This window comes from Spizellomyces punctatus (assembly GCF_000182565.1).
Source record: "Spizellomyces punctatus DAOM BR117 chromosome Unknown supercont1.5, whole genome shotgun sequence".
NCBI lineage: Eukaryota > Fungi > Chytridiomycota > Chytridiomycetes > Spizellomycetales > Spizellomycetaceae > Spizellomyces > Spizellomyces punctatus.
In genome coordinates, this window is record NW_015971541.1 from 1,462,351 (window position 1) to 1,485,628 (window position 23,278).

Consider the following 23,278-nt stretch of genomic DNA (forward strand, 5'->3'; position numbering starts at 1 on the left):
TTGGAATTCCCATTCACAATCACTCGTATTGGTGTGTGCTGGACTTCCCGCTCAAACTCAACAGAATAAGCAGCTTAACTAGAGCTAGCTTACAAAAGCACAGACCCCATCGCTGCCGGAGATATGGCCTTTTCGTCGCTTGAGCTTTTTGCCAGTCGTGTGGTATGCTTACTACCTTATTCTTGTACAGCAGGCATAGCTTGTCCAATGCACCGACATTCTGAGGCTTTTTAAGTTTGCCCTTCAAATGCTCCCATATCATTACAAGTGCTCACTACATGTCTTGACATGACAGACAGCCATGCTAGACTTTACAACTGCCTGCCAAAATGCTCGAACTTACGTCTGATTAGTACCAACCGCAGTATAAAGCTCTTGAGGTAAGTGATGATATCATACAGGTCCCATCCATACAAAGTAGTACAAATGGTGGAATAAATGGAAGGTAGATGTGACGGTCCCTTCATTCCCAATTCCACGTTTCTGTGGGCATTTGATGTGTATTGAGGTAGGTAGTAAGTCATGCTGAAGATGAGTGTGGTCGGGTCGCTCGCCATGATGATGCTGACAGATTTTGGGAGGAGCGCAATCGGGTGTTTCTTTTCCTGGTTTTTCCTGAGAGATTTAATTGCATTGGCAGACGTACAAATTCATCCCAGTAGAATACATCAGATGATGAAGCTTGCATGTACGCCACTTGGGAATCACACAATTGTATTGCAATCCTCAGCCTTCCAACTTGAGTCTCGCATTGTAGCGTTGCCAGAGGAAAGGAAGAGTGGCTTGTCCTTTTTAGACTACTGCTCTACACAGTGGCCGGCAATTGGACAGTAAAGATCAAGAGAGTGGTAACTCACGAGATAAGTCTTCTACACAAGACACCAAAGCACGACAAATTGGTCCTGTCGAGTTGCCAGTCTGTAAACCTTTGGGTCCAGGTTTGACGGGAATCATAACTTGCCAGGTCACGGTTAGGAGTACATGTATTTCTCCCAAGCTCAAGCAGAAAAAAAATAATCTGTACAAAGTCTAGAATCCTTCCCAATCAATCCCAAAACCTAATAGAAAGAAAAGAGTGACACACAGGATCAGCCAAGGCTTCTATCCTTCATTCAAAGCAACCATGAAACTTACTTGATAGTTCCATCCCAGGAGCATGTAAATAGTTTACTCGTCTCATGGGGATGCCATTCCGTTCCAATCACCACCTTATCGTGCGCCTTAAACTTTTTCAACACCTTGCACGTTTTCCAGTCCCAAAACCATACCCGGCCTTCACTGTCCCCGCTCGTTACGAACCGGCCGTCAGGGGAGAAAGAGGGTTGACAGGCGTATCCGGCGACAAGGTGTCCTCGGAAGGCTTTTTTGCGGTTCATACGGAATCGGTCGTGCGCCGAATAGACGACGATTTGGTTGTCAAGGGATTGGCAGGCTAGCCATTTCTCTGGAATAGAGTATCAGTATCTGCTCTATAGGTTAGGAAGAGACCAATCACTTACTGTTGGGATGCAGTGTTACTGCAGGCATGGAATGCATGCTCGGCTCCGCCACATACTTTATCACCACCGGAATATCAAACTCCCATGCTCGCAACGTCTTATCATCACTTGTCGTCACGAACCGTCGATTCTCATCCACAAAGGTAATAGTGTTCACGGCTCCCAAATGCTGGTCATATTCTTGAACAACCTCCCCAGTATTAATGTCAAACTGGTAAATCTTCTTATCTGCACATCCCGTCAAAAACAAGTGTTGTTTATCTTCGTCGGGGTTGAATTTCACACAGTAGGGTATGCGCTTGGTAGAAAATGTCGATATGCATTTGCCCGTTTCAGTGTCCCACAGCTTGATCCATTTATCGTAGCTGGCCGACAGGAAGCGGGTTCCATCATTGTTGAACGTGATGTCACGAACGGCTTTGGAGTGGCCCATAAACGTTCGTAGGCAGCGTCGTTCGTGATATACGTCCCAGAGCTGTTAAGCAGTTGGGGAGGAACGCATTAACCATTTAATTTGAGTGATTTACGAAGATGATATTGGGATTTACCTTCACTTTACCATCCATACCAGCACTGAGAAACAAATGGGCGCTTTGTGGAAACAGTCGAATGGCGTTGACTCCTTTGGTATGTCCTGTCCATGTGTGAATAAGGGTTTTGGGAAGGTAGCAATCCTTGATGCCCGGCTCGGCCAGCAGATCCACATCCAGATCGTTCGGTACGTGCATGTACGTTCGTCCCAGATAATCGCGCTCCTCTTTGCCATGGAATATCGACTTTTCTGTTCCAGGTTCTACTTCCGCGTTCTTCTTCTTTGTTGGCTCTACGGTACTCAATGCTTCTGCCGCCGCTATTTCCTCTTCTGTGGGCCCCACTGGTTCTCCGACATTCTCGCCTTCGTACCCCGCCCAAGGCCCTGCGTACCCGTCCACAGATGATGGGTCACCAGCAGCCTTTCGCTTCCGCTTCTCTGCCCGACTCGCTTTTGTTGTTTCATACACTGTGGCGCCGTTGCGTTGAGCCAGCTTGGTAACGTCCCCGACAAATCGGTCCCCGTTGCTGTCTGGATCAACTGCGTAGCCAAAGTTGTCGAACGTTCTGGACATTGCATCAAAGTGGTGATCTGACATGTTATACTCCTCAATATAGCCTATGATGGTAGCAAAATATCAGTATGGACAACTACGCTCATGGACTGCTGTTCTCAGATCTCACCTGTAAGTACATTCCGATTTGGTGCTGTCGCCTGAGTAGCAAAAGGATTCTGTGGGCCCTGTACCGATCTCGAAAGGTCTGTGTACGGTATATTATGTGCGATTTCTTTTGTGGTCAGTCCGGGTAGATAGTTGTATGAATCGAGATCGTGTGTGGAGACTTCGGGCGCCGCGCTGATTTTCGTTCGCTTTATCGTGCTTGGAGAGTACGATGGTTCGTCGTCCGAGCCATATTGGCCAAACATATCCAAAGCGCTAGAAGACATCCTGCCAAAGGGAGTCTTTTGGACCGTGCAAAAGATGAGTTTTCCAAATGATGAGCTGCAGGGCACCAGACAAGCAGGTGAAGCGATCTTCCTCGTTGCGTAGTTACGAGTGGCACCGTGACTAGCAGTTCCGTTCCACCCACGAATAACCATGGCCGAATCGACCGTAATCAAATGGGCTGCATTTCAGATTCAACGAGCTGCATACTGGCGAGATTGCACGCGGGTAGGCAGGGACCCTTTCCTTCCCTGCACTTTTGAGACATTTTCCTTGACAATACAAGCCGACGGACTCGACTATGGACAAGCTACTTCCTAAACTCGGCGTATACCGTCTGAAAGACCTCATCAAGGCTATTCGGGCGTGTAAGACCGCCGCAGATGAACGTGCAGTCATTGCCAAAGAGAGCGCCTTTCTGCGAACGAGCTTCAAGGAAGAAAACGTTGACATTCGACATACTAATGTTGCTAAATTACTCTATATCCATATGCTGGGATATCCCGCCCATTTTGGGCAAATCGAGTGCTTGAAGTTGGGTAAGCATCGTGAAGATGACTAGCAGTGCGCGTTGAAATAGGCCGCCGAAGGGGAATATAATCGGTTTAATGCAATTTTGCTGAGAAAGTCTTTGCTCCGGAGTATCAACGCATAGTTTCTTTCAACTGACTGATTATTTTGTTATTTCTGACAGTTGCATCACCACGATTTGCGGATAAGCGATTAGGATACCTGGGAATCATGCTTCTACTTGATGAAAACCAGGAAGTATTGACGCTTGTAACGAACTCGTTGAAAAAGTACGTGGTGATGAATGGACACTTGTTGATGCTTTGGTATTAACCGGAAATCCTGTTTTCAGCGATATGAATAGTTCGAACATGTTCGTTGTGGGATTGGCGCTTTGTACCCTAGGGAACATTTCATCGCCTGCCATGTCGCGGGATCTTTCTGGTGAAGTTGAACGGTTGCTGGCGAGCTCGAATACTTACATACGAAAAAAGGTTGGCACGAGGGTGTACATTGCTGGCAATAGCAGAGTCGCTTACGAGATATGGCCAATCTTGTCAATTAGGCGGCATTGTGCGCGCTTCGAATTGTTCGAAAAGTGCCGGATCTACTGGAAAACTTCCAATCACGAGCGAAGAGCCTGCTTAACGAGCGAAACCATGGCGTGCTACTCACCGGAATAACGCTGTTGACGGAAATGTGCAAAATGAGCGAAGAGGTGACGACTGATTTGCGCACTGTACGTAACACTGAGTCATTTCCTGGGGATGTTTGCCAAGTCCTGACTTTGTTATTTTGTAATCAGCATGCTGTTGGAACTCTTGTGCGACATTTGAAAAATCTCGTCACGGCTGGCTTCAGTCCAGAACATGATGTCAACGGCATAACCGATCCTTTCGTGCAAGTTAAGATCCTCCGGTTGATGCGCATTCTTGGGAAGGGAGATGCGGAGGCAAGTGAAGCCATGAACGATGTCCTTGCTCAGGTTGGTGATCGCTACTGGGCCTTTCCAATCCGATACAATTAACTTGACTCTCGATACATCAGGTGGCTACCAATACCGAGGCATCAAAAAATGTGGGAAATGCGATCTTATACGAGGCTGTATTGACAATAATGGATATAGAGAGCGAGAGCTCTCTGCGTGTATTGGCTATCAATATTCTTGGGCGATTCCTTGCAAATCGTGACAATAATATTAGGTACATGGCGGTGTCCATGTTCACTGGAAACCGTTGCTAATGCAGTTCTTCCATTCTTTAGATACGTGGCATTGACGACCCTCACCAAAACATCACAAAATACTAGCACTTCCGACTCCTCCGCTCTGCAACGTCATCGATCGACCATACTGGACTGTTTACGGGATGCAGACATATCCATCCGACGACGTGCTCTCGATCTTTCTTTCTTCCTGATAAACTCTCAAAACATCCGTATCCTAACACGAGAGCTTTTGAGCTTCCTTGAGATCTGTGAAGGCGATACCAAGAATTCCGTTGCGACACGGATATGTGATTTCGCTGGTCGGTATCGTCCTAACAAGCGGTGGGAAGTTGATACGGTTTGCCGAGTTCTTCGCGTGGCGGGTGCATTCGTGGATCAAACAGTTGTGAATCACTTTGTCAAGCTCGTGACAACGTCTCCAACAGAACTACAACAATACGCAGTGCGAAAACTTTATAACACAATGAAAAATGAAGGCGAGAAGGCATTGGCGCAAGAGGGACTTGTGCAGGCTACTGTATGGTGCATTGGAGAATATGGCGATGTGCTAGTGTCTGGTACTGCCGGAATTTTGGGTGGTGACGATGAGGAATTGGCTCAGACCGGAGGAAATGTTGACCCTTCAAGTCAGAATGACTACCAGGTGGCGCCGAGCGAACAGGAGGTTGTGGAAATGTTTGAAGGTCTTCTGAGAGGTCCATTTGCCACGGATCTGGTGAAGGAATACTCAGTGACGGCTCTCGTCAAGTTGACAAGCCGCTTCAACCAGAGCAGTGCGATTGAGTAAGCTTGCTCTCGCCCATTTTCAACCAACCGTGCAACAATGCTGACAATGAGAACAGACAGATCAAGGCCCTGATTAGCAAGTACAAGGTCAACGTTCAGCTGGAGCTGCAGCAACGCTCTGTCGAATACGCACAGCTTCTTCAGCTCGATCGGGATGCAAGGTGAGAGCAGGGAAGGTTTGAATGATGCTTTCTCGCTGATTCACATGGAACCACTGCATAGGGTGGCATTGTTGGAACGGATGCCAGTCCTGGAAAATGCTGCCAAAGAGGAGGCCAAAAAGGGTCTTGGTGTACCCACCATTGCAGGTACATACGCGCTAGTTCCATACCGTAAAATGATAGCTAATTGAACGTTGGTGTTGGGACGTTAGAAACAGCTGCGGTGAGCAACCAGCCAGATCTTATGGGAGGCCTTGGTAACGATCTACTTGGCCTCTCTGTGAGTGGTGGGGCCAACGCTCCTGCCAAAGCAGATGATATCTACAATCTCGTTTTTGGCGGAGCACAGGACGGAAAGAGTGCGGGAGCAGCAGCTCCAAAGTCCAATGTAGGCGCTATGAAAGTTGGGATTCTCAGAGGTTGCATGCTGACCGATTTTTACAATTTTAGAACATCTTGGATCTATTGGGCGATATTGGCTTGGGTACAACGCCAGCCGCACCCGCTAAAACCACCTCGAGTTTGGGACTGGGCTTGGCTCCAGCTCCAGCTAAATCTGCCCAATCTGCTAATGATCTTCTCGGAGATCTATTTGGAGGATCCGGGATTGGTGCTTCTGTGGCCCCTAGTGTCCCAAGCGTCACATCACCTGTCTCCAAAAATGCTGTTGATCCATTGGCGGATCTCTTTGGAGGTAGCGGGTTGGCGAGCATCGCGCCTGCACAATCAGCGGCTCCAAAATCATACGTAGCTTATGACAAGAATGGATTCCGTGTTTCATTGTCGGCAACTCGGGATTCCAATGGACAGGGTGCGCCTCTGAACGTCCAGGCGGAGCTGAATAATGTTGGAGCAAGTGCTACATTGACCGATGTGGGAGTTCAAGTAGCAGTGCCAAGGGTAAGACAGTGATTAAGGCTCGCTACATCAACAATTCATATATAATACGTGGAATTCTTGTCCAGAGTCTTCAAATCACCATGTTTCCTCAGACTTCCACCACAATACCCATCGGCAGCTCGGCTACCCAAAACATGAGAGTAGAAAACCCGACAAAGGTATAATCCTGCGGCCCATGTATCTCAACTGAAGTTTTACGGTGATGGTAACATGGTTTGTTCAATCTCTGCAGATTGCCGTGAAGATGCGACTGAAGGTTGTATACAAGATTGGTGGTCTGCAACAGGTAGAAGAAATTGTGGAGTTTTCGCAATTTGATCCAAGTCTGTGGGCTTAGGGGATGGCGACAATTGCGTTGAGGAACGGGGTCCAACTATCGTCTTTCCATATTATATCAAAAATACTAGAAGCCGATTGCATCTATCAGTTTGTTGCCGAAGCATTCTACGACTTTCATAGCTAACCTATATATTCCCCGACCATCCCCAATTGTCGGCACAATTACAGCCCTCCTGAATCCGTTGATATCTGCCTGATGTCCTCTTCCACAGTGGCAATGTCGCGCATGATGGCAGAGTAGGTTTTCACGATACGCGCAAACTCGTCACCAACATGTTCGTACTGCACTAATTGGATATCAACCTCGCGAAGACGCTCGGCAAGTCGGGCCTTCACCGCATCTAACGATGTTCTTCAATTTCTGGGGTGAGCTCCATGATGGGAAAGACGAGGAAGACGGGAAACAGTCTCTACCTTGTTTGGCGTAAGACGGGCGCTTGATCACCCTCTGCCATGCTAAGTGTAATTTCTGCTTTGAGGCATCTATATGCACATAAAAACAACCGTTGTAGTTGCCACTATAGAACGGAGCAGTGACATGGGGCTACATACCGCATCTTAAGATATATGTTATCTATGATCGCCGAGAAATAGTCTTCCAAGGCTGCCCGTTTCTCCGGCTCTAGTTGACACTTATATCGAAGGATGACAGTCCAGAGATTTTGCATCAGCTTCGACCATTTCTGGCATTAAGAAGGTATTATGATAAACTGTGAGTATCAGTGAAACAGTACTATACTGACCTCGAAATACAACTTAAAAGTGCAAGCTAGCCGGACGCGGGTAGCCATCGCCTCCTTCTTCTTTTCATTTATCCGCGTAATTCGGGCCTGTGCAATTGTAGCTAATCCGCGGGCTTTAGCGGCATCTAGCTTAGGATCTTTGGAATGGCGTATATCTCAGTCAAAATTGTTTGGGAAAACAAGATACAATCTGTTTACCTGTTCCTGTCTTCTGCCCGTACACGCAGCGAGATAGAAATTGACACTTTTTAAAGAGTCTGTGCTCCACTTCGTTTAGAAGCAGTTGGTGGAGTTCCGGAGGTACCTGATGGCGACATGCTCAGTATACTCTACTCTGTTGCAGATCCACCTAACGAACGCACTTGATCTACTGCAGTTCGATGCGATAATTTATCCCACCTCTCACTGTCCATCCCGAGTATGGTTGGCTTATCCACTTCTTCATCCGAGTCCGCCTGTAGTGTTTCATGGACCTCCGCGGAAGCTAACAGGTTGCTGAGCGGCTCCCAAAACTGATGACGACGTAAGCGAACGAAGGCACCATTTTAACGTACAGCAAGCTCTCACCAAGGCGTTATCCTCAACATTTCCGTCCTGTTCAGGAGTATCCGGGTCCAAGTTCAAAACAATGTCCGTGACCTCGTCGTACAGTATTTGTTGCTCCAAAAACGCTCTTTTGGCTGCTAATAAGGAGGCATTCTGAAAGTTCCCCATGAGCAGGTGAATAATGAAATACATTGCAGGACTAGAGTTAGCGAGTTTATACCTTGGGTGAGTGCTCCTCTTTTGGGATTTCTTTGGTGACCAGACTGACGAGTACCTCTTCGTGGTCGATCTCGCGAACCATGACCTTCCCAGTGTTTATGGCATGCGGGGATGGTGGAAATCACTGAACTCTAGATAATACAATCTAGCCGTCCTTCTGTGTTGATGCTCAGGTCATCTTGGACCGAAAGCAACAGTGCACGTGTCATCAAACTGTTGTCCAGTGGTACGGACATGCTCATCAACGGACAAGTAGCGAATAGCGTGTCGTATTCTTGATTGGAACATAATAATGGTCCTTCGGGGGAATTTCCCTTACGATTGTAGGCCCGCTACACAGAAGAAGCTATGACTAGGGAGCACATAAGCCAGCAGGAGAATGTTTAACCAAGAGAGTTCATCACTCCCGTGGTCACTTGGGCCCCCAGCTTGAAGCATACCCAAGTGGCCAAGACTCCAAAGCGTACTTGCTGTCAGCCGATGGTCAAGGCCACTTTCCAAATCTTCTGGTCAGAATAGAAGTGGCCCCGTCCAGTGTGCTGCATGTTGAGAGTCTAGTTAATAGAGGCTTTTCTACGTGTATTGTTTCTCGTCACGTCAGCAACCAGCCGATCATTGCTTAGTCAATCATCAACGTCAGAGTTTCCAGGCAGGACGTTCGAGTGTAGCATATTCACGATGAAACTGCTAGAGTCCATTGCTTCAACTCTGATGTTTGCAGTTGCCGTTGACAATGGTGAGCGGCATAAGCGATTGCTGCTGGTCGTCTCCAGATTGATTGACGTTGCGGTCCATGTGCAGTGACCAGAGCTCTTTCATCCGTACCACCTACCATCACTGAGCCTCCCTACCGTCCTACAGATCCTAGATGTTTCGATCCGAAAAGATTCCCTCCATCTGTAAACCAGTCTCGTCCCATAATGTTTTTGGATGGTCAATGGCATATCGGGATTTACACCGGTACAAAACTTTTTTATGAATGGGTGCCGTATTGTGAAGTGGTACCCATGGAACATGCGCCAACCCGGGGGAAATTGCCGCATCGGTTAGCCAAGAAGGTGGAAGATGTACTTGCAAAGATCGAGGAGACGAGGAAAAGATTTGAAGAAGCTGCGGCAAAAGAGAGAACAGCTGAAAATGCCAGCACAATCGCCTTGGAGCGCGCAATATATTCTATTTAGCAGCGCATTTTTTGTGCTTTTTTTTGTCATATACTAGTAGCAATTAATCCCACCTTACACTATAATTCCAATGCTTCGTAAGCTACCCACCAATGCATGTTGACTTCTTCTCTCACTCTTTCTCAGTAGGATTTCCTGCTGGTTTGACCTTGCTCAGGGTTATGTGGCAACTTTGCCCTTGCCTCCGCCACGTCTCCTTGCAGTACGATTAGATGAGTAGCATGTGCTTGCTGGAAGTCTTTTCCGGTCTCGTCCATGAATTTGTACCAAGGGAAGATAGGAAGACAGAAGCACAAGCTTCATCCGTTCATCCAAGGCGTACGTGAAGCCGACTTTCTGCTCTATGAAGATAGTTTCGCTAGAAAATCTCTTTAGGTGAATCCGCTACCCTAAACATATTCGTCTCTTTTCCTTTGCAGTTCTGCTAGAAGTATTGCTATTGATAGCTGCCTTGCCTTGCAATCCTGGCTTTGAAGACGGAACTGTCCAGTTCGGCGAAAATTCTTTGTTTTTTGGATCTCTTAGTCAAGGACCGGATTGTCTGAGTTGTTGTCTTCGGCAGCACATCGTGATATGCGCGCCTGTCACTACGTGTGAAGGGTTATAAACGCAAAACCCCGAGATGCTAGTAGAACCACAGAAAAGGCTAGCACATGTTGAGGAGTCAACCGGCGTCTGCAAAAAGGCAGGCAATAGATCCCACATACCGTGACACCTACGTAGTTCAATATATGATTACGGGCATAGCTCCAATGCCGACGATTGCACGCCTTGCTCACTACCGTCGAGATAGTAGGACGATGGACGCCAACAGGGACGGCTTACTCTACACTAATGTACACCGATACCTCTCTACCACCAAATGATATCCTCATTGCATTATAGGTCTGTAACAATGACATGCTCTACAGCTATTCAACGACGATCCCCACGACCAGCGATGACGCTCACCATATCATATCTCCACGGCAGATGCCTAGATATGTAAAATATCGGGAAGGCTGTCCTCTTCATGACATCTGCGAAACGACAACCCACAATTTTCAGAGTCGGTGTGACACCTATTTAACTTGTTAACCCCATTCCCAGCATCTCCATATTTGCGCCTGACACCTCTAAATTTACTGTGTACTTGCGCATACAACATTTCATTAGCTAGTGCTTAGCATTTGACATGTTGTGTCATGCTCAACTTGCTAACGAATACCTAGCCTGAGGATGTGCCTAGGCTGATTAAGATGTTAGATGGAACATTATTTAATATCAACCATGTATCATGGCATAATACAATCGGTCTGACAATAAGACATATTTTACTTTCTACTACGTTCGCGTCAAAATATAAATCGCGGATGTGATCATAAAGCCCAGAAGGCCAATGACAAATTAACACGAGTTATCGCAAGTGAAATTGATGCAAACAATAGCCGGCCTAGATGACCGATAACAGAATGCACCGCTGTCAAAACGAGGCACATGATGTGCCGGCCATTTTGCATTGATGGTATGCGCAGGACTGCAAATGCCTGTCTCTCTGTCCAGGCAATCCAAGTGTCATGGTCAAATCTACCCTGCAACATTACCAAAAGATTTGCTCACCCAAAGTATCAGTCTAGACGTAGCATTTAATGAAACATTACACCGTTTTGATGAAAAGTGCGCTCTCCATCGCTTCTTTCTAGTCAATGGGATTCCGGGACGGAGTGAGCAATTTCAAAGTTCAAGCCAATGTCTCCGGTCTGATACGTGAGCACCAATACAACAGCGTCCTCCGCTTGGATTCCGTACCATTCTCGAAAGCTGCCATTGGTTTGAGTAAGTCCCTTGTGTTGCGGGAGGCATAGTCCACAGGCAGTCCTTTCCCCGCTAGAACCCCGCACACTTGGTGATCCGTGCACAGGCGGCAGGTGAAGAAGCAAAATAACATTTAACTGTAAATAGCACAGAATGAAATTTCTAATTGAGTTACAGGGAACCTGAGACATCTGGGTCCAGCCGGTGGACTGTGCGAATGATCTCATTTGGCATACCAGGACCTAGAGCGAAATTGGGATAGTCCTTTTTCAGGGTCAATGAATTTGTATACGCATATGTTTCCCACTGCCTCGTTCTGCGACATGTTTGAGAGCAGTGGCAGGCCCTGGGCTTCTGCCAAAGTTTCTGCAAGAGTGAATGGTGGCCAAGGGACAGGATTTCCAATGCCCGGTTCGTCTCTACTCAGTTGATTCTCAATATCTTATAGCTTCCTGTAGGCTTCGAACGTGTCCTGGATCATAGCGGCAATTACCTGCCAAGATTCTGCTCCATCTCTTTTTGGGTTTCAAACTCGTATGAACGATGTGCGTCCTCCAATTGCTCGAAGATTTCAGGTCTGGTGAAACTCTAAACTTGGGGATATACAATGTAGACAATCCTTTTCTGACCTAGGTCAATACCGAGACGAGACCTGGTACGTTTGCAAATTGCAATCCTCCAAGGGTGCGCTTATACATATACCTTCTACGTATCACGATTTCTCATTGCCCAGCAGCCCATTTGATATTTCGCAACTGATAGCGGTGGAGAAGTTGATCAATCAAGACAACACGCCTGAGACCGGATCCTTCCATGGGCCAACACCAAGTAGCATCAACTAGTCCTTCGGATTTGCCGTGAGAATGGCTTCTTTTTAAGTAGCACTGTGGCTTTGCCTAGGTGAAGGGCTTCTTTACAATTTCCAGTCCTTCTCCACTTTTCTACCTTTTCCAGGAATAGGCTGGCATAGACGACAAACTTGCTCCAGCTGAAGGACATTACAGTGACACTGCTGATGGCAATGGTGATCATGAGCCCCATCGATTCTTGTTGACAGTAGCGAGACGACGCTGCAGTCTGTCTATAGCTTAATCTGTATGTAATGCTTTTCATCTCATCCAAGGGAGGTGAATGATGAACCATAGAGTCCAATTGCGGTTGTGAGGTAGGACATTATCTGATCTGATATGATTGTTTTCTTGTGCGCATGTTCTGGCCTAGATCTGGTGATAAAGCCAGGCCAATAGGAAAAGTTGTCGTGAAGCTAGGAGAAACGGCCTTGAGCGGGTAAAGGTGATGAAATGTACGAAAGCCTCACAGATGAAGTAGTCCAGTAGTTGGGACTCCACTATAAATTGGGCTTTCTGCCTATAGTAATATGCGCACCCTCGCAAAAAGGCATGTCCATAGAAAAAGTGACGCCTTCGAATAAAGTGCATAGTTCACAATGACTTGTAACTTGTCTTGTTCCTCAAACTCGAGCGTAGAGAAATGTAACTCGCTCTTGGCAGGATGAGAGATGTCACAGATGCCTTGACAAAGAGTCCATCGACTGTGAAATCTTATCCCAACCGAAACGCTGCATGTCTTGAGTCAAGAACGAGAACGAGAAGCTGCTCCTTTTAAAAAGAAGCCAGAGTCACATGATTTTCACATGACACGCTGCATTCGCGGTCGTCCGTCTGGGAAGGCTTTTGACCCTCAACTGCGCTACTCTCAGCTGGAATTGTGTCGCAAATGGTTTCCCCAGAAGACTTTCTTCAGCAGGCGATAGGTGCAAAGCTTCCGGTAGAGAAGATTTCAATTGTAAAGGGACGAGAGGACCGACACTGGCACCGTGCAGAAATCCTTTCGCTTCGTAACGAACATGCGGGCCTTGATAAAGTCCAGTTCTACGTTCACTATGAAGGATTCAACAAACGTTTGGACGAGTGGGTCCCCTTGGAGAGACTGAATATCTCTCAAGCCGAGTTTGCAAAGGTTGGAAAGAAGCAAACTGCCAATAAGCTTTCTGGAGCTGCAGGGCCGCCAACGACGCCCAGTGGAGGTCCTGCTGCAAAAGTCGAAGGTTCCGGTTCCGGTGCAGCTGTCGGTGTGCCATTGTCGGCCACAGTGCCCCAGAAGCGGAAACGACATGACAGAGAAAGGACCCCATCACATAATCAGCTCCAGGCAGAAGAACATAGAGTAAAACAAGAAGCGGACAAGGATGCGGATGGGGATGTGGTTATGGGAGATGCCTCTGCAAGTCAGGATACGGACGACACTTTTTCAAAGGAAAAAGAGCTTGAAAAACTTCGGGTCCACGGTTCAATGACTCAGTGCGTTACTGAAATTGCACGACTTAAGAATATTGATAAAATCGTCATGGGTAAACACGAAATCGAAACGTGGTACTTTTCACCATATCCAGAGGAATTCACTCAACTCCCTCGTATATGGATCTGTGAGTTTTGCTTGGAGTACATGGGCTCCCAGCGCCAATTCGAGCGACACCGAACGAAATGCACTCTTCGGCATCCCCCAGGAAACGAAATATATCGAGATGAAAAAGCTCGCATCTCTTTCTATGAAATTGATGGTCGGAAGCAGCGTAGATATTGCCGAAATTTATGTCTTCTTTCCAAACTCTTCCTTGATCACAAAACCCTCTACTACGACGTTGAGCCATTCCTATTTTATATCATGACATCCTGTGATGAAACTGGCCATCACGTCCTAGGCTATTTTTCCAAAGAAAAGCAATCCAACGAGGATTACAACGTTGCCTGTATCTTGACGCTTCCTCAATATCAACGAATGGGTTACGGGAAACTCTTGATTCAATTCTCCTACGAATTGTCAAAAATTGAGAAGAAGACAGGGTCTCCCGAAAAGCCTCTTTCGGATCTGGGACTCTTATCATATCGGTCGTACTGGGCCGATACGATTCTGGAGAAACTCTATCAGTACCGAGGCGAGATCACAATTCAAGAATTGAGTGATGAGACGAGTATTACTTGCGACGATATCATGCACACTTTGCAAGCGCTGGATTTGATCAAATACTATAAAGGACAGTTTGTCATGTGTTTGAGCAAAGGCAATATCCAGCATCATGAGAAGAATGTTGCGAAGAACAAGACAAGGATTGATCCGGACAAATTAGATTGGGTCCCTCCGAAGTTCACGCAAGCACAGCTACGTTATGGATATTGATGCCTTGAAGTGATGGGTCCATGATGTTGTGCCTTTTCTGTACATTGTTTGTTCATGGTTGTGTTGCCGTTGTGTCGCGCACTGAATTCCAGGATCGCTAAATCAGATCTGGGCTGTAAATATACCTCGCTCAATAAAGTTTATGTCGTTTTGGACAAACTTGGGTTGTACGTATTTTTGGGGGGCACATATTGACCATAACCATCCGGCTAGCATCCATGTCCAGGTACAGCGGCAAAGTATCACATTATTATCTACGCATCTCCAGAAAAGTACAAAATAACAAAGGCGACCTAAGCATAAACAACACAATATAAACATTTTTGCGCTCCTAATCGAACCCGTATACGCAATCAATCCAGTCATTGTCCACCAGCGGCATTCGCCTTGATATCTCCCTCACCCTCTAATAGGGGATATTCCTTGACAAGAGTGCACTCACCGCCATCTTCAGTGTTTATTTTAAACTGATAAAAGTAACCTTCTGCGGTAACCACCATAAGTATTTGCTCACTAATAGCGCAGATGTTTTGCGCTCCTTTGCTTGTTGATGGCAGTTTGGCAAAGCAAAAGTCTCGCGTGGGTTCCCACATTTCAGTTAGCATGTCCGGTAGAAAGTAAGAGCCTACGGAGCCCGCAACGGTGGCAATTGGCGCTTTTCTGTTGTAGTCGATTGGCGATGAATAACGTACAGCGCAGTAGGTAAGTGTAGGATGCAACTTACAGTGAACTTATCATGCTGTTTTTTCTTTGTCCTGAACTATGTCTTCGCTCCATTTGTGCGGCTGCCTCCCGTTCCTCTTCAGATACAAGCTTAAAGACATGAACAGTATCTGTCGCACTCGAGACACATAGTAATGTGTTGTCAAGGTTAAATGAAATTGAATAGATGCGAGCAGGATATGTTCCCCTTCGGAACTGAAAGAGCTTTTGACCGGTCGGTACCGCAAAGACTCTGATTACCGTCCCCTTAGGACGATTACAAACGCAGAATGAGGATATGTTTTAGGGTTGCGAATGCCATATTCATTACCTTATCACTAGCAGTTGCCACCATTGTTCCGTCATAATTGAATGCAATACAACTCAATGGACTCTTATGTGCTTGGAGGATATTGATAGCTTGAAGGTTTATTGCATCGAATATCAATAATTCACCCGCCGCACCAGACGTATTTGGCGGATAAGCTAGGTAGCAATTATCGGAGGATGGTGACAAAGCGCAGAGTGCTAATCAAGAAATTCTTTATTGAGCATTTAGTAAGAAAATTTACTCTATCAGCCGCATATTCGTACCATTAGGGTTGGGGCTAGTATCGATTGTGTGTAAAAGTTTCATATTGCTAATGTCGTAAATGTAGATGTGCTCTTCTAGCACCACGACCAGACGCTTTCGGTTTAGTTTAACGGCGAGAATGGCCGTGACAAACGTCAGTTCGCAAATGGTGGATTGTCTCTAGAATAGATCGCTTCATTAGTCATCTTGAAGGAAATCGTCCTCGCCCAATGGACGATGAATACCTTGGTATTTGTAATCTGCAGTCGTCGAGGAGAAAACGCCGGCTGTTCCCCCGCGCCAACCAATGCAACCAAGCTTGTACAAAAAAGCATCTCCACTATTCCGATTCCTCCCTCGGCTATCAGAAAATCCATTGTCAGCTGAACCGCGGACTTTATGGATCAACAACTCGCATACTTTTTCCATAGCATTTGCCAATGGGATCACAGTTATAGATCTTGTAGCCATGTCGTGTTCCAACTGATATGCAGCTAGTAAAGTTAAAACCGTCGATTGTCAGCATTACAAGCCGTATTGATGTCGTCATGCGCGGGTCATTCTCCATCCTGACACTATCACAACTGGCACCGGAAAAAGGATATAGATATCCTGACACTGCAGCGCAGAAGCGCTCTGTGCGCATGCCCTCTTTGCTTCCCTCACATTGGTACATGTGGCTGAAATACCTGAAGTCTTGGTTGAAGTTTATAAACAGTAGTTCATTGTTTGACTTTCGTCCGGTGTTCATGACCGCTGGTCTGGAATACTTTCTTGGACGTATCAACTACGTGATCGATGGAGCTGAATAAACACAATATCGCAAGAATATGAAAGATGGTGAACAAGAAGAATGCTCAAATGCTGGCAGCAACTCTTCACCGTTGCTTGTGCTTGGGGGCGCGTAATCCCGTGAGTCATCACATCAGCATGACCAACCAAAGCTCCGACACGCTTCTCCCAACAAAACAATTCCATCGAGTCCTTTGCCTACGCCAAAAATGCACGCAACGTTCCTCTTTGCCCTCCTAGTCTCTTTCCTTCCTTCCATTTACGCCATATCAGCAGTCCCACTAGCCGACTGGAATCCACCATCTTTGGGATATTGTGCTGCCATACCTGCTGGATCAGGCACACCTGGTTGCCTCATCATCCAAAATGAAGCTCGCACAAATTCGTCATCGTCACTATACTCCAAAGCAAATTCAGCAGTGGTATACATGAATTTGACCACAAAGGACCCTCTTTCGGGTGTCGCAACGAGTAGCATTGCAGTGTTCTATCCTAAAGTCGATGATTATTCTCAATTGGAAATCCCTAACAGTGAGTATATTACTGTCGTTTCTGTAAGTTTATCAGCAAAGCTGACAGTTATTGCAAGGTTGGACAAATCTGACGCAGTATGCGGACACGACTCCTCCCGAGATTACCATGTATCTGCTCTATCGGAATCAAATCTTCCCCACTGCGACAGTGAGGTGGGCAACGACGTCCAACGGAAAGCTTGTCTACGTACCCTCACGCACTGTTGTGGTTGCTATTGAGAATGGTGATTTTTCAGTGCAATGCATCAGCTTGCTTTGTGAACCGACATTAACATATGGCCGTTTCGTAGGAGCACTGACGTCGTTTCAATGGTATCCCACAGCATGCACCCTTAGCACGTGCTTTTGCCTCGACAGCATATGCACGGAGGAATGCCCCGATGCAAACTGCCCAATAACGGTAAGGTTTGCTTTAGTAAATCGTAAGGTGCTGAAGATGCTGATCGCATGGTCACTTCAGGTGTTTGTTGGATGGGCAGGTACAGATAGAAATGGAGATATCATGACGAGTTCCAGTCGCGACATTTGGCGGTTCGAGAACGCCTTCTAAATATGTTTACCTTTATACAAGTCCAGTGTATTATAACTCCATTTCAATTCAACTATTCGAATGTCCCATGAATGACATGAATGAACACTAATGCGCCTGGCTACAGCAAATGTTTCTTAAAGAACGAGATACTGCGGTCAAACGCGACCTTAGCCGCTTCGGGATTGTACGGATAAGCGGGGGCCTCTTCGTTCATGAAAGCGTGGTCTGCGTCAGGATACTGGTAAAACTCGGATACGTCCTTCCCAGCTTCCTTCAGTCCCGCCTTGAGCTTGTCGGCAGTCTAATGTGATCGATTAAGCAACCAATAATCTCAAGAGAGAAAACCGTGAAATGACGGAGAAGTTGAGGGTACCTCCTTATCCGAAAAGCCTTTCGATTCATCTTGGTCGCCGAAATGGAATTGAAGAGGAATCTTTACTTGTTTGGGGTCGGCGTTTGGGGGTACACCATAGAATACTACGCCAGCGGCAAGTTCGGGGACGTTGATCGAGGATGCCAAGGTCTGCCGTAGCAGTTTTAACAGCTGTCATGTCAAAACGGTTGCAAGTATATCACATACCAGGGCTCCACCCATGCAAAAGCCAGTAATTCCAACCTAAAGCCGACAAGTTAGGTCAAGATTCGCACAATTGACAACGGGACTAGACATGTACTTTCTCAGCGCCTTTCGACTTTAAAAATTTGACAGCATTTTTAATGTCCTCAATTGCGCGAGGCCAATCCAAAGTTGACATGCAATGGTTCGCCTAAGGTGATGGTGGATATTAGGTGGGTTCAATTTCTCCTCGTCATCAACACCAACCTCGTCGGCTTCAGTAGCCACCTTTCCACGATACCTATTGCCCGGACGGCATCAGCATGACGACAATAAACATGACATTTCAAGCGAAAATTCGACGTACAGATCTGGAGAAACCGCAAGACTGCCCAGAGCATCGGCATATCGCTGAGTTGTCTTCTTGATCTGCTCATTCAAGCCCCACCATTCCTTTTCCACAAAAAAGATAATGGGTATCAGAACAGTTCCAATAGAGGCATTAAATTTTGCTCGTGCTCACCTGAATGACAATAACGCCGGCCTTGGACCCCTCTGCAAGCGACAGCAAAGACGATAGACCAGTGAGTGAGAGACCAGCGAGACGCCATGTGCTTGTAGATGAAGTCCCCAAATAGACGCAACAATAGATAAGAACCTTTCCCTGTCACAAAGTAGGGCACACCCTCGTAAGTAACGTTCGCCATCCTTGACTATTTACGCTGACCAAAGTACGGGAGATGAGCAAGATGCAAAAGCAAGATGTCGAGAGGTGGGATCATGATGACATTGGTCACATGACCATGGTTATTGGACGGATTTCAGCATATACGATGATGTCCTTCAGGCAGGAGGAGACATAAGAGCGAGGTAGCATGACAAATAATATGCCTAGTGAAACTATTCAGTTCATCTTCATGCACGACAGAGGACGGCCCGCGATTAAAATGGTATAATATATAGGCCGTCCAGATCTTATGTACCCAGTTTTACAAATCTTCCAGTCCTTTCAATGTCGAATCCAGCTCCTGTTTAGCAACATTGTACTTTTGTGTCATATCGTCTAGTCGCTTTTCAAGCTCGGTCTTATCAGCCTCGAGCTGCTTCGCTTTACGGTCTGCTTGTTCGGCGGTCAGTTCAAGACCGCGGGCTCTAATAACCAGCCCTAATTAGCTCGCTCTGCTTACAAGATAAAAGTTGCCAACCATCACAATACGCACTTATCTGTCACCTCCCTCCAGCTCCGTCCCTTGTCTTCTATCTGCTGCTCCAACAATTGGACCTTTCGCTGCAGCGTTTCCACTTGTGATTCTTCCTTGTCTCCTTCCACTTTCTTCAGCTTAACCTGTTTTACAGAGTGGGAATTAGGAACCAAGGATACCAAAAGTCTTATCGTACACTGAGTTCGAGGACAACAAGTAACCAGGCCATACGCACCTCTTCTACGCGTTTCTCAGTTCGATCCAAGTTCTCTTGGAGGAGCGTGATCTTGTTATTAAGGCTCTGAACTTCTGTCTCACGCTTAGCAAGTTGCTCCTTGAGCTGCTTTGCTTCCTCTTCTGCTTTCTCTGCGCGCGACTGATGACTTTCGGACTCAATGCGGAGCTTTTCGAGTTTCTGCGCGTCCAAAAATCATGATTTGCAAAAGTACGGGTCAATAATACAGTGAGTGCAACGGATCGGACTGATTCAGTTTCAGGTGCTCCCAGAAGGCCGCTCATCGCCCCGCTGTCATTCGATGCCAGCCCACAGCCCGCTACCAAAAGCATAGCGCGTACCTCCTACCTCCTTAATCTTGTCCATTATAGCACTTTTCTACAGGGAATTGTCGAGTACTATGCAATCTCTGACGGTTTTGACCGGCGTGAACTCAATCCAGATGGCGAAATGGCGAAAAGGCCCCAAAGAGCGCGAATCCGACGCCATCCACATCCTACGGTCACATGATCAGGATGACACGCGCTGGGAAATTGGAGAGCGGGCAGACGAGCGTGGCCTTGACCTGAAAGTAGATGCTCTCATCCCACAACACAATTTACCTAAATTTCCCACACGGCTGTTACTGAGAAACCATGAGCGGCGCTGGACCTAGGTTTGCCATTTTTCCAACGCGGATGTACGTACATAGCAAGCTTTCCAACCGCCGTGGTCAGGCTCCCAGAACCATCTGACCTGCCTGATAACCAATAGGGCGTTGACAACTATGAAGAACCGTCTAAAGGGAGCGCACACCGGTCATTCACTATTGAAACGGAAGAGTGAGGCCCTGACCAGGCGGTTCAGGGATATCGTCAAAAAAATAGACGAGGTATGAGAGGTCTGCTTTTGGAGGGAAAACGGAAGGGAACGACACCGCACCGTTGAGAATGGATGAGGGGATTTGACAATGGGACAATGGGAGCAAACGGAAATAATGCTTAAATGCATATCGGTTCACCTTACGCTCTCCTCACCATTCTGTATAAATAGGCGAAGAGAAAAATGGGCAAAATCATGCAAGTGGCAAACTTTTCATATGCGGAGGTCATGTACAGCACGGGCGATATTGGGTAAGGGGTCATATGGTGTGAATGCAAATTACACATGGTAACGGCCGACCATGCCTAGGTACCAGGTCCGCGAAAGCGTAAAACAGGCACAACTCAAAGTTCGCGCAAAGTCCGAAAACGTATCAGGAGTACAACTCCCAGCATTTGAGATGTATGTGGACGGGCAAAATGGTAGGTTCGAACTAGAGTAGCTAAGGAGATATGAAACGGCCAAATCAGTTGGGCTTACCTCTCTGCACGTTCAGCGTTCGAATTGACCGGGCTGGGACGCGGTGGGCAGGCAGTACAAAAATGCAAAGAAACCTACAAAAAGGCAATTGAAGTACTTGTGGAACTAGCATCCTTGCAGGTATGTAAACATAATGTGCTCTGATAGGTATCAACAAATTAACAGTGACATGGATAGACTGCCTTTGTGATACTCGATGAAGTGATTAAAGTTACAAACCGACGTGTGAACGCCATTGAGCACGTCATCATTCCCAAGATTGAAAATACTATTAAATTTATCACGTCGGAACTTGATGAGGCGGACCGAGAGGAGTTCTACAGGTTTGAGAAATGCTTCCGTCGCGTCGGATCATGGTGAATTCTCCGTTAATGTTGTGCATCGCACGCTGTGGTAGGTTGAAAAAAGTGCAGGGTAAAAAGAAGGAAAAGCTCGCAATCGAAACAGCGGAACGCGAAAAGAATCAGAGTGCGTTATTAGCTTGTCTTATCTTTGAACCACTGCATTCCACCCACTAATGTGTCTACATCTAATAGGCCTGGGTCTAACATCAAACCAGGCGCAGCCGTCGAACCTACTTAATGAATACGAGCAGGATCCGGACGTGATCTTTTGAAGGTGTTTATAGCCAATTGGTTAGCCGTTGACATGGTAAAATGATGAGAGCTAGAGCTGTCTTGACAAAAAGGCACGTGCGGGAGTGAAATTTAATTCTTGAATCGCTGTCCCAGAACGCAACTCTGCTTGCGATGGCGGCCAGCACATCAATAACCTGTAACGTCAAACACTTGGCTCTTGCTGTACATCATGTTTACATCCGGCCTATTTTTCTATTCCAATGACAATCTACGGCAGTGCGGATAGTATACGGTTTACAATATCCATGGGGGCATCATCTAATATCACGATATCGAATGCTTCCGCGTATTGATCTAGCAACAGCTCTGTGTCGTGATTAAGAAATCCAATGGTTAGTTTTGTGTCATGTTCGAGACCCTCTGCCATACGGAGATCCCCCAAGGAGTCGCCCATTAGTATCTACGCATGAGATGCCCTGTCACTAAGCGAAATTGTAAAACTGTGCATACAACAGAAGCTTACCACATTGTGGCGGTCTTCGATTATACTGCTATATGCGGATCCTCCTATAGCGGCTTCATTCTTATTAAAGGTATGAATCAAACGACCGTCAAATCTATCTGCAAAGAGGTCAATGGGGCGCCTAAAACGACGGAATCAGAGTTTGCATGTACCTGCCACGCCATCTTCACCAAAATGAAGCCTATTTGAGACAATGTGGACATTGGGCTTCATGAGACCCTCATGCCGTAAAAGTGCGTCAATCACATCTGCAAGGTCCAGAATCAGTCAGCAAGCCATCATACATATCGTAGAATTACGCAGCCGACCTCCAAGTCCAGCAGAAAACACCAAAAGGGGTATATCCTTGGCTGCACAGTGATCCACAAACTCCCGCGCTCCCATTCTCAACAATATTGGCGTTTCTGTTACCATATGGGCCAGATCGCTTTTTGTCAGCTTCAGCTCGAGGATCAGTTCATGAGCCTTTTCCCACCACTCCACCATCGCTTGTACTTTCTCTTTGTGTGGTATAGTTCGCGATATTTCAATAGGATAATAGTGTTTATAAAGAATGTCGGTCTTGTCACTAAACTGTCATGGCCAAAGGTGAGTTTGCAAAATTACGATTTCGTATCATCTGCAAGAGCCTGCCGCTTACCTCCTTTGGCACTCGACTACTCAAAGCCAGTAATCTGTGTGAGCTCACATTTCGTTCACCATTCACCCAGTATCTAACAGGGTCCGTCCATTAATTACGGTCCCAAGTCTTTATGCGGAGGTTAACATACTTGCTAATGGTCATATCAAAATCTTCAACAGAAGCACCAAAGAAAACCAGATAATCCATAAGTATCGCATTATCATACACAATTATGGAGAAGTAAGAGTTCAAAACCCACCACTAATTACATGCACCTTGCTACTTCCGTCATCCAGGATGCTTCGAAGTTTCTCGCTAACGCGCTGGAAATCTTTTATAAAAACGGAACTAGTTGAATCTTGGAGATAGGCAAGTAGGTCAACATAGGAAGATGAGTTATCTCTTCTTGGAGTTTCTGACATGGTAAACGGCTTTCGTCGTCGTAGATCTGTTCAAAGCAGATATTGGAGAGTTGGTCGCTGCGCGCACACGTCATGCCTCATCGGT

At 46.6% G+C, this 23,278-nt stretch overlaps 12 protein-coding genes across 12 annotated transcripts; 5 read left to right on the forward strand and 7 right to left on the reverse strand.

The window, feature by feature from the left end:
* Positions 1–928: 928 nt before the first annotated feature.
* Positions 929–2,979, reverse strand: SPPG_03658 (uncharacterized protein; the record flags this gene model as incomplete). The annotated part of the gene is made up of 5 exons (XM_016751919.1): positions 929–1,058; positions 1,135–1,444; positions 1,500–1,974; positions 2,048–2,649; positions 2,715–2,979. 5 exons carry the CDS (start codon positions 2,977–2,979, stop codon positions 1,046–1,048), a joined length of 1,665 nt encoding a protein of 554 aa, XP_016609907.1. The 3' UTR covers positions 929–1,045.
* Positions 2,980–3,170: 191 nt separating this feature from the next.
* Positions 3,171–6,984, forward strand: SPPG_03659 (uncharacterized protein). Its single transcript, XM_016751920.1, has 13 exons — positions 3,171–3,516; positions 3,672–3,777; positions 3,840–3,981; positions 4,053–4,226; positions 4,293–4,472; positions 4,535–4,689; positions 4,751–5,497; positions 5,557–5,661; positions 5,723–5,808; positions 5,874–6,049; positions 6,112–6,561; positions 6,627–6,719; positions 6,794–6,984. Exons 1-13 carry the CDS (start codon positions 3,279–3,281, stop codon positions 6,896–6,898), a joined length of 2,757 nt encoding a protein of 918 aa, XP_016609908.1. The 5' UTR covers positions 3,171–3,278; the 3' UTR covers positions 6,899–6,984.
* On the reverse strand, positions 6,739–8,579 carry SPPG_03660 (uncharacterized protein). Its single transcript, XM_016751921.1, has 8 exons — positions 8,410–8,579; positions 8,211–8,342; positions 8,006–8,155; positions 7,842–7,947; positions 7,644–7,780; positions 7,453–7,583; positions 7,315–7,383; positions 6,739–7,252 (listed from the first exon to the last, which is right to left on the reverse strand). The coding sequence occupies exons 1-8, from the start codon at positions 8,488–8,490 to the stop codon at positions 7,063–7,065; spliced, it is 996 nt and encodes a 331-aa protein (XP_016609909.1). The 5' UTR covers positions 8,491–8,579; the 3' UTR covers positions 6,739–7,062.
* A 507-nt stretch (positions 8,580–9,086) lies between these two features.
* SPPG_03661 (uncharacterized protein) lies at positions 9,087–9,589 on the forward strand (the record flags this gene model as incomplete). Its single annotated transcript, XM_016751922.1, has 2 exons — positions 9,087–9,144; positions 9,210–9,589. 2 exons carry the CDS (start codon positions 9,087–9,089, stop codon positions 9,587–9,589), a joined length of 438 nt encoding a protein of 145 aa, XP_016609910.1.
* A 2,123-nt stretch (positions 9,590–11,712) lies between these two features.
* On the reverse strand, positions 11,713–12,960 carry SPPG_09127 (uncharacterized protein). Its single transcript, XM_016757284.1, has 2 exons — positions 11,877–12,960; positions 11,713–11,802 (listed from the first exon to the last, which is right to left on the reverse strand). Exon 1 carries the CDS (start codon positions 12,524–12,526, stop codon positions 12,218–12,220), a length of 309 nt encoding a protein of 102 aa, XP_016609911.1. The 5' UTR covers positions 12,527–12,960; the 3' UTR covers positions 11,713–11,802; positions 11,877–12,217.
* A 130-nt stretch (positions 12,961–13,090) lies between these two features.
* Positions 13,091–14,724, forward strand: SPPG_03662 (uncharacterized protein). Its single transcript, XM_016751923.1, has one exon. The coding sequence runs from the start codon at positions 13,121–13,123 to the stop codon at positions 14,579–14,581; it is 1,461 nt and encodes a 486-aa protein (XP_016609912.1). The 5' UTR covers positions 13,091–13,120; the 3' UTR covers positions 14,582–14,724.
* A 78-nt stretch (positions 14,725–14,802) lies between these two features.
* Positions 14,803–16,728, reverse strand: SPPG_03663 (uncharacterized protein). The gene is made up of 7 exons (XM_016751924.1): positions 16,547–16,728; positions 16,278–16,351; positions 16,103–16,218; positions 15,878–16,037; positions 15,615–15,811; positions 15,306–15,550; positions 14,803–15,241 (listed from the first exon to the last, which is right to left on the reverse strand). Exons 1-7 carry the CDS (start codon positions 16,606–16,608, stop codon positions 14,944–14,946), a joined length of 1,152 nt encoding a protein of 383 aa, XP_016609913.1. The 5' UTR covers positions 16,609–16,728; the 3' UTR covers positions 14,803–14,943.
* A 106-nt stretch (positions 16,729–16,834) lies between these two features.
* On the forward strand, positions 16,835–17,815 carry SPPG_03664 (uncharacterized protein). Its single transcript, XM_016751925.1, has 4 exons — positions 16,835–17,180; positions 17,239–17,406; positions 17,473–17,582; positions 17,643–17,815. The coding sequence occupies exons 1-4, from the start codon at positions 16,859–16,861 to the stop codon at positions 17,730–17,732; spliced, it is 690 nt and encodes a 229-aa protein (XP_016609914.1). The 5' UTR covers positions 16,835–16,858; the 3' UTR covers positions 17,733–17,815.
* Positions 17,816–17,832: 17 nt separating this feature from the next.
* On the reverse strand, positions 17,833–18,977 carry SPPG_03665 (uncharacterized protein; the record flags this gene model as incomplete). The annotated part of the gene is made up of 8 exons (XM_016751926.1): positions 17,833–18,015; positions 18,088–18,237; positions 18,295–18,330; positions 18,389–18,481; positions 18,538–18,571; positions 18,638–18,723; positions 18,794–18,825; positions 18,929–18,977. The coding sequence occupies 8 exons, from the start codon at positions 18,975–18,977 to the stop codon at positions 17,833–17,835; spliced, it is 663 nt and encodes a 220-aa protein (XP_016609915.1).
* A 282-nt stretch (positions 18,978–19,259) lies between these two features.
* SPPG_03666 (uncharacterized protein) lies at positions 19,260–20,073 on the reverse strand (the record flags this gene model as incomplete). Its single annotated transcript, XM_016751927.1, has 4 exons — positions 19,260–19,422; positions 19,491–19,615; positions 19,708–19,887; positions 20,056–20,073. The coding sequence occupies 4 exons, from the start codon at positions 20,071–20,073 to the stop codon at positions 19,260–19,262; spliced, it is 486 nt and encodes a 161-aa protein (XP_016609916.1).
* Positions 20,074–20,258: 185 nt separating this feature from the next.
* SPPG_03667 (V-type ATPase, D subunit) lies at positions 20,259–22,031 on the forward strand. The gene is made up of 8 exons (XM_016751928.1): positions 20,259–20,386; positions 20,461–20,578; positions 20,740–20,819; positions 20,878–20,990; positions 21,065–21,168; positions 21,226–21,371; positions 21,446–21,516; positions 21,585–22,031. The coding sequence occupies exons 1-8, from the start codon at positions 20,343–20,345 to the stop codon at positions 21,662–21,664; spliced, it is 756 nt and encodes a 251-aa protein (XP_016609917.1). The 5' UTR covers positions 20,259–20,342; the 3' UTR covers positions 21,665–22,031.
* On the reverse strand, positions 21,854–23,243 carry SPPG_03668 (HAD hydrolase, family IE). Its single transcript, XM_016751929.1, has 7 exons — positions 23,031–23,243; positions 22,920–22,941; positions 22,790–22,862; positions 22,458–22,722; positions 22,302–22,397; positions 22,150–22,247; positions 21,854–22,086 (listed from the first exon to the last, which is right to left on the reverse strand). Exons 1-7 carry the CDS (start codon positions 23,191–23,193, stop codon positions 21,895–21,897), a joined length of 909 nt encoding a protein of 302 aa, XP_016609918.1. The 5' UTR covers positions 23,194–23,243; the 3' UTR covers positions 21,854–21,894.
* Positions 23,244–23,278: the final 35 nt, after the last annotated feature.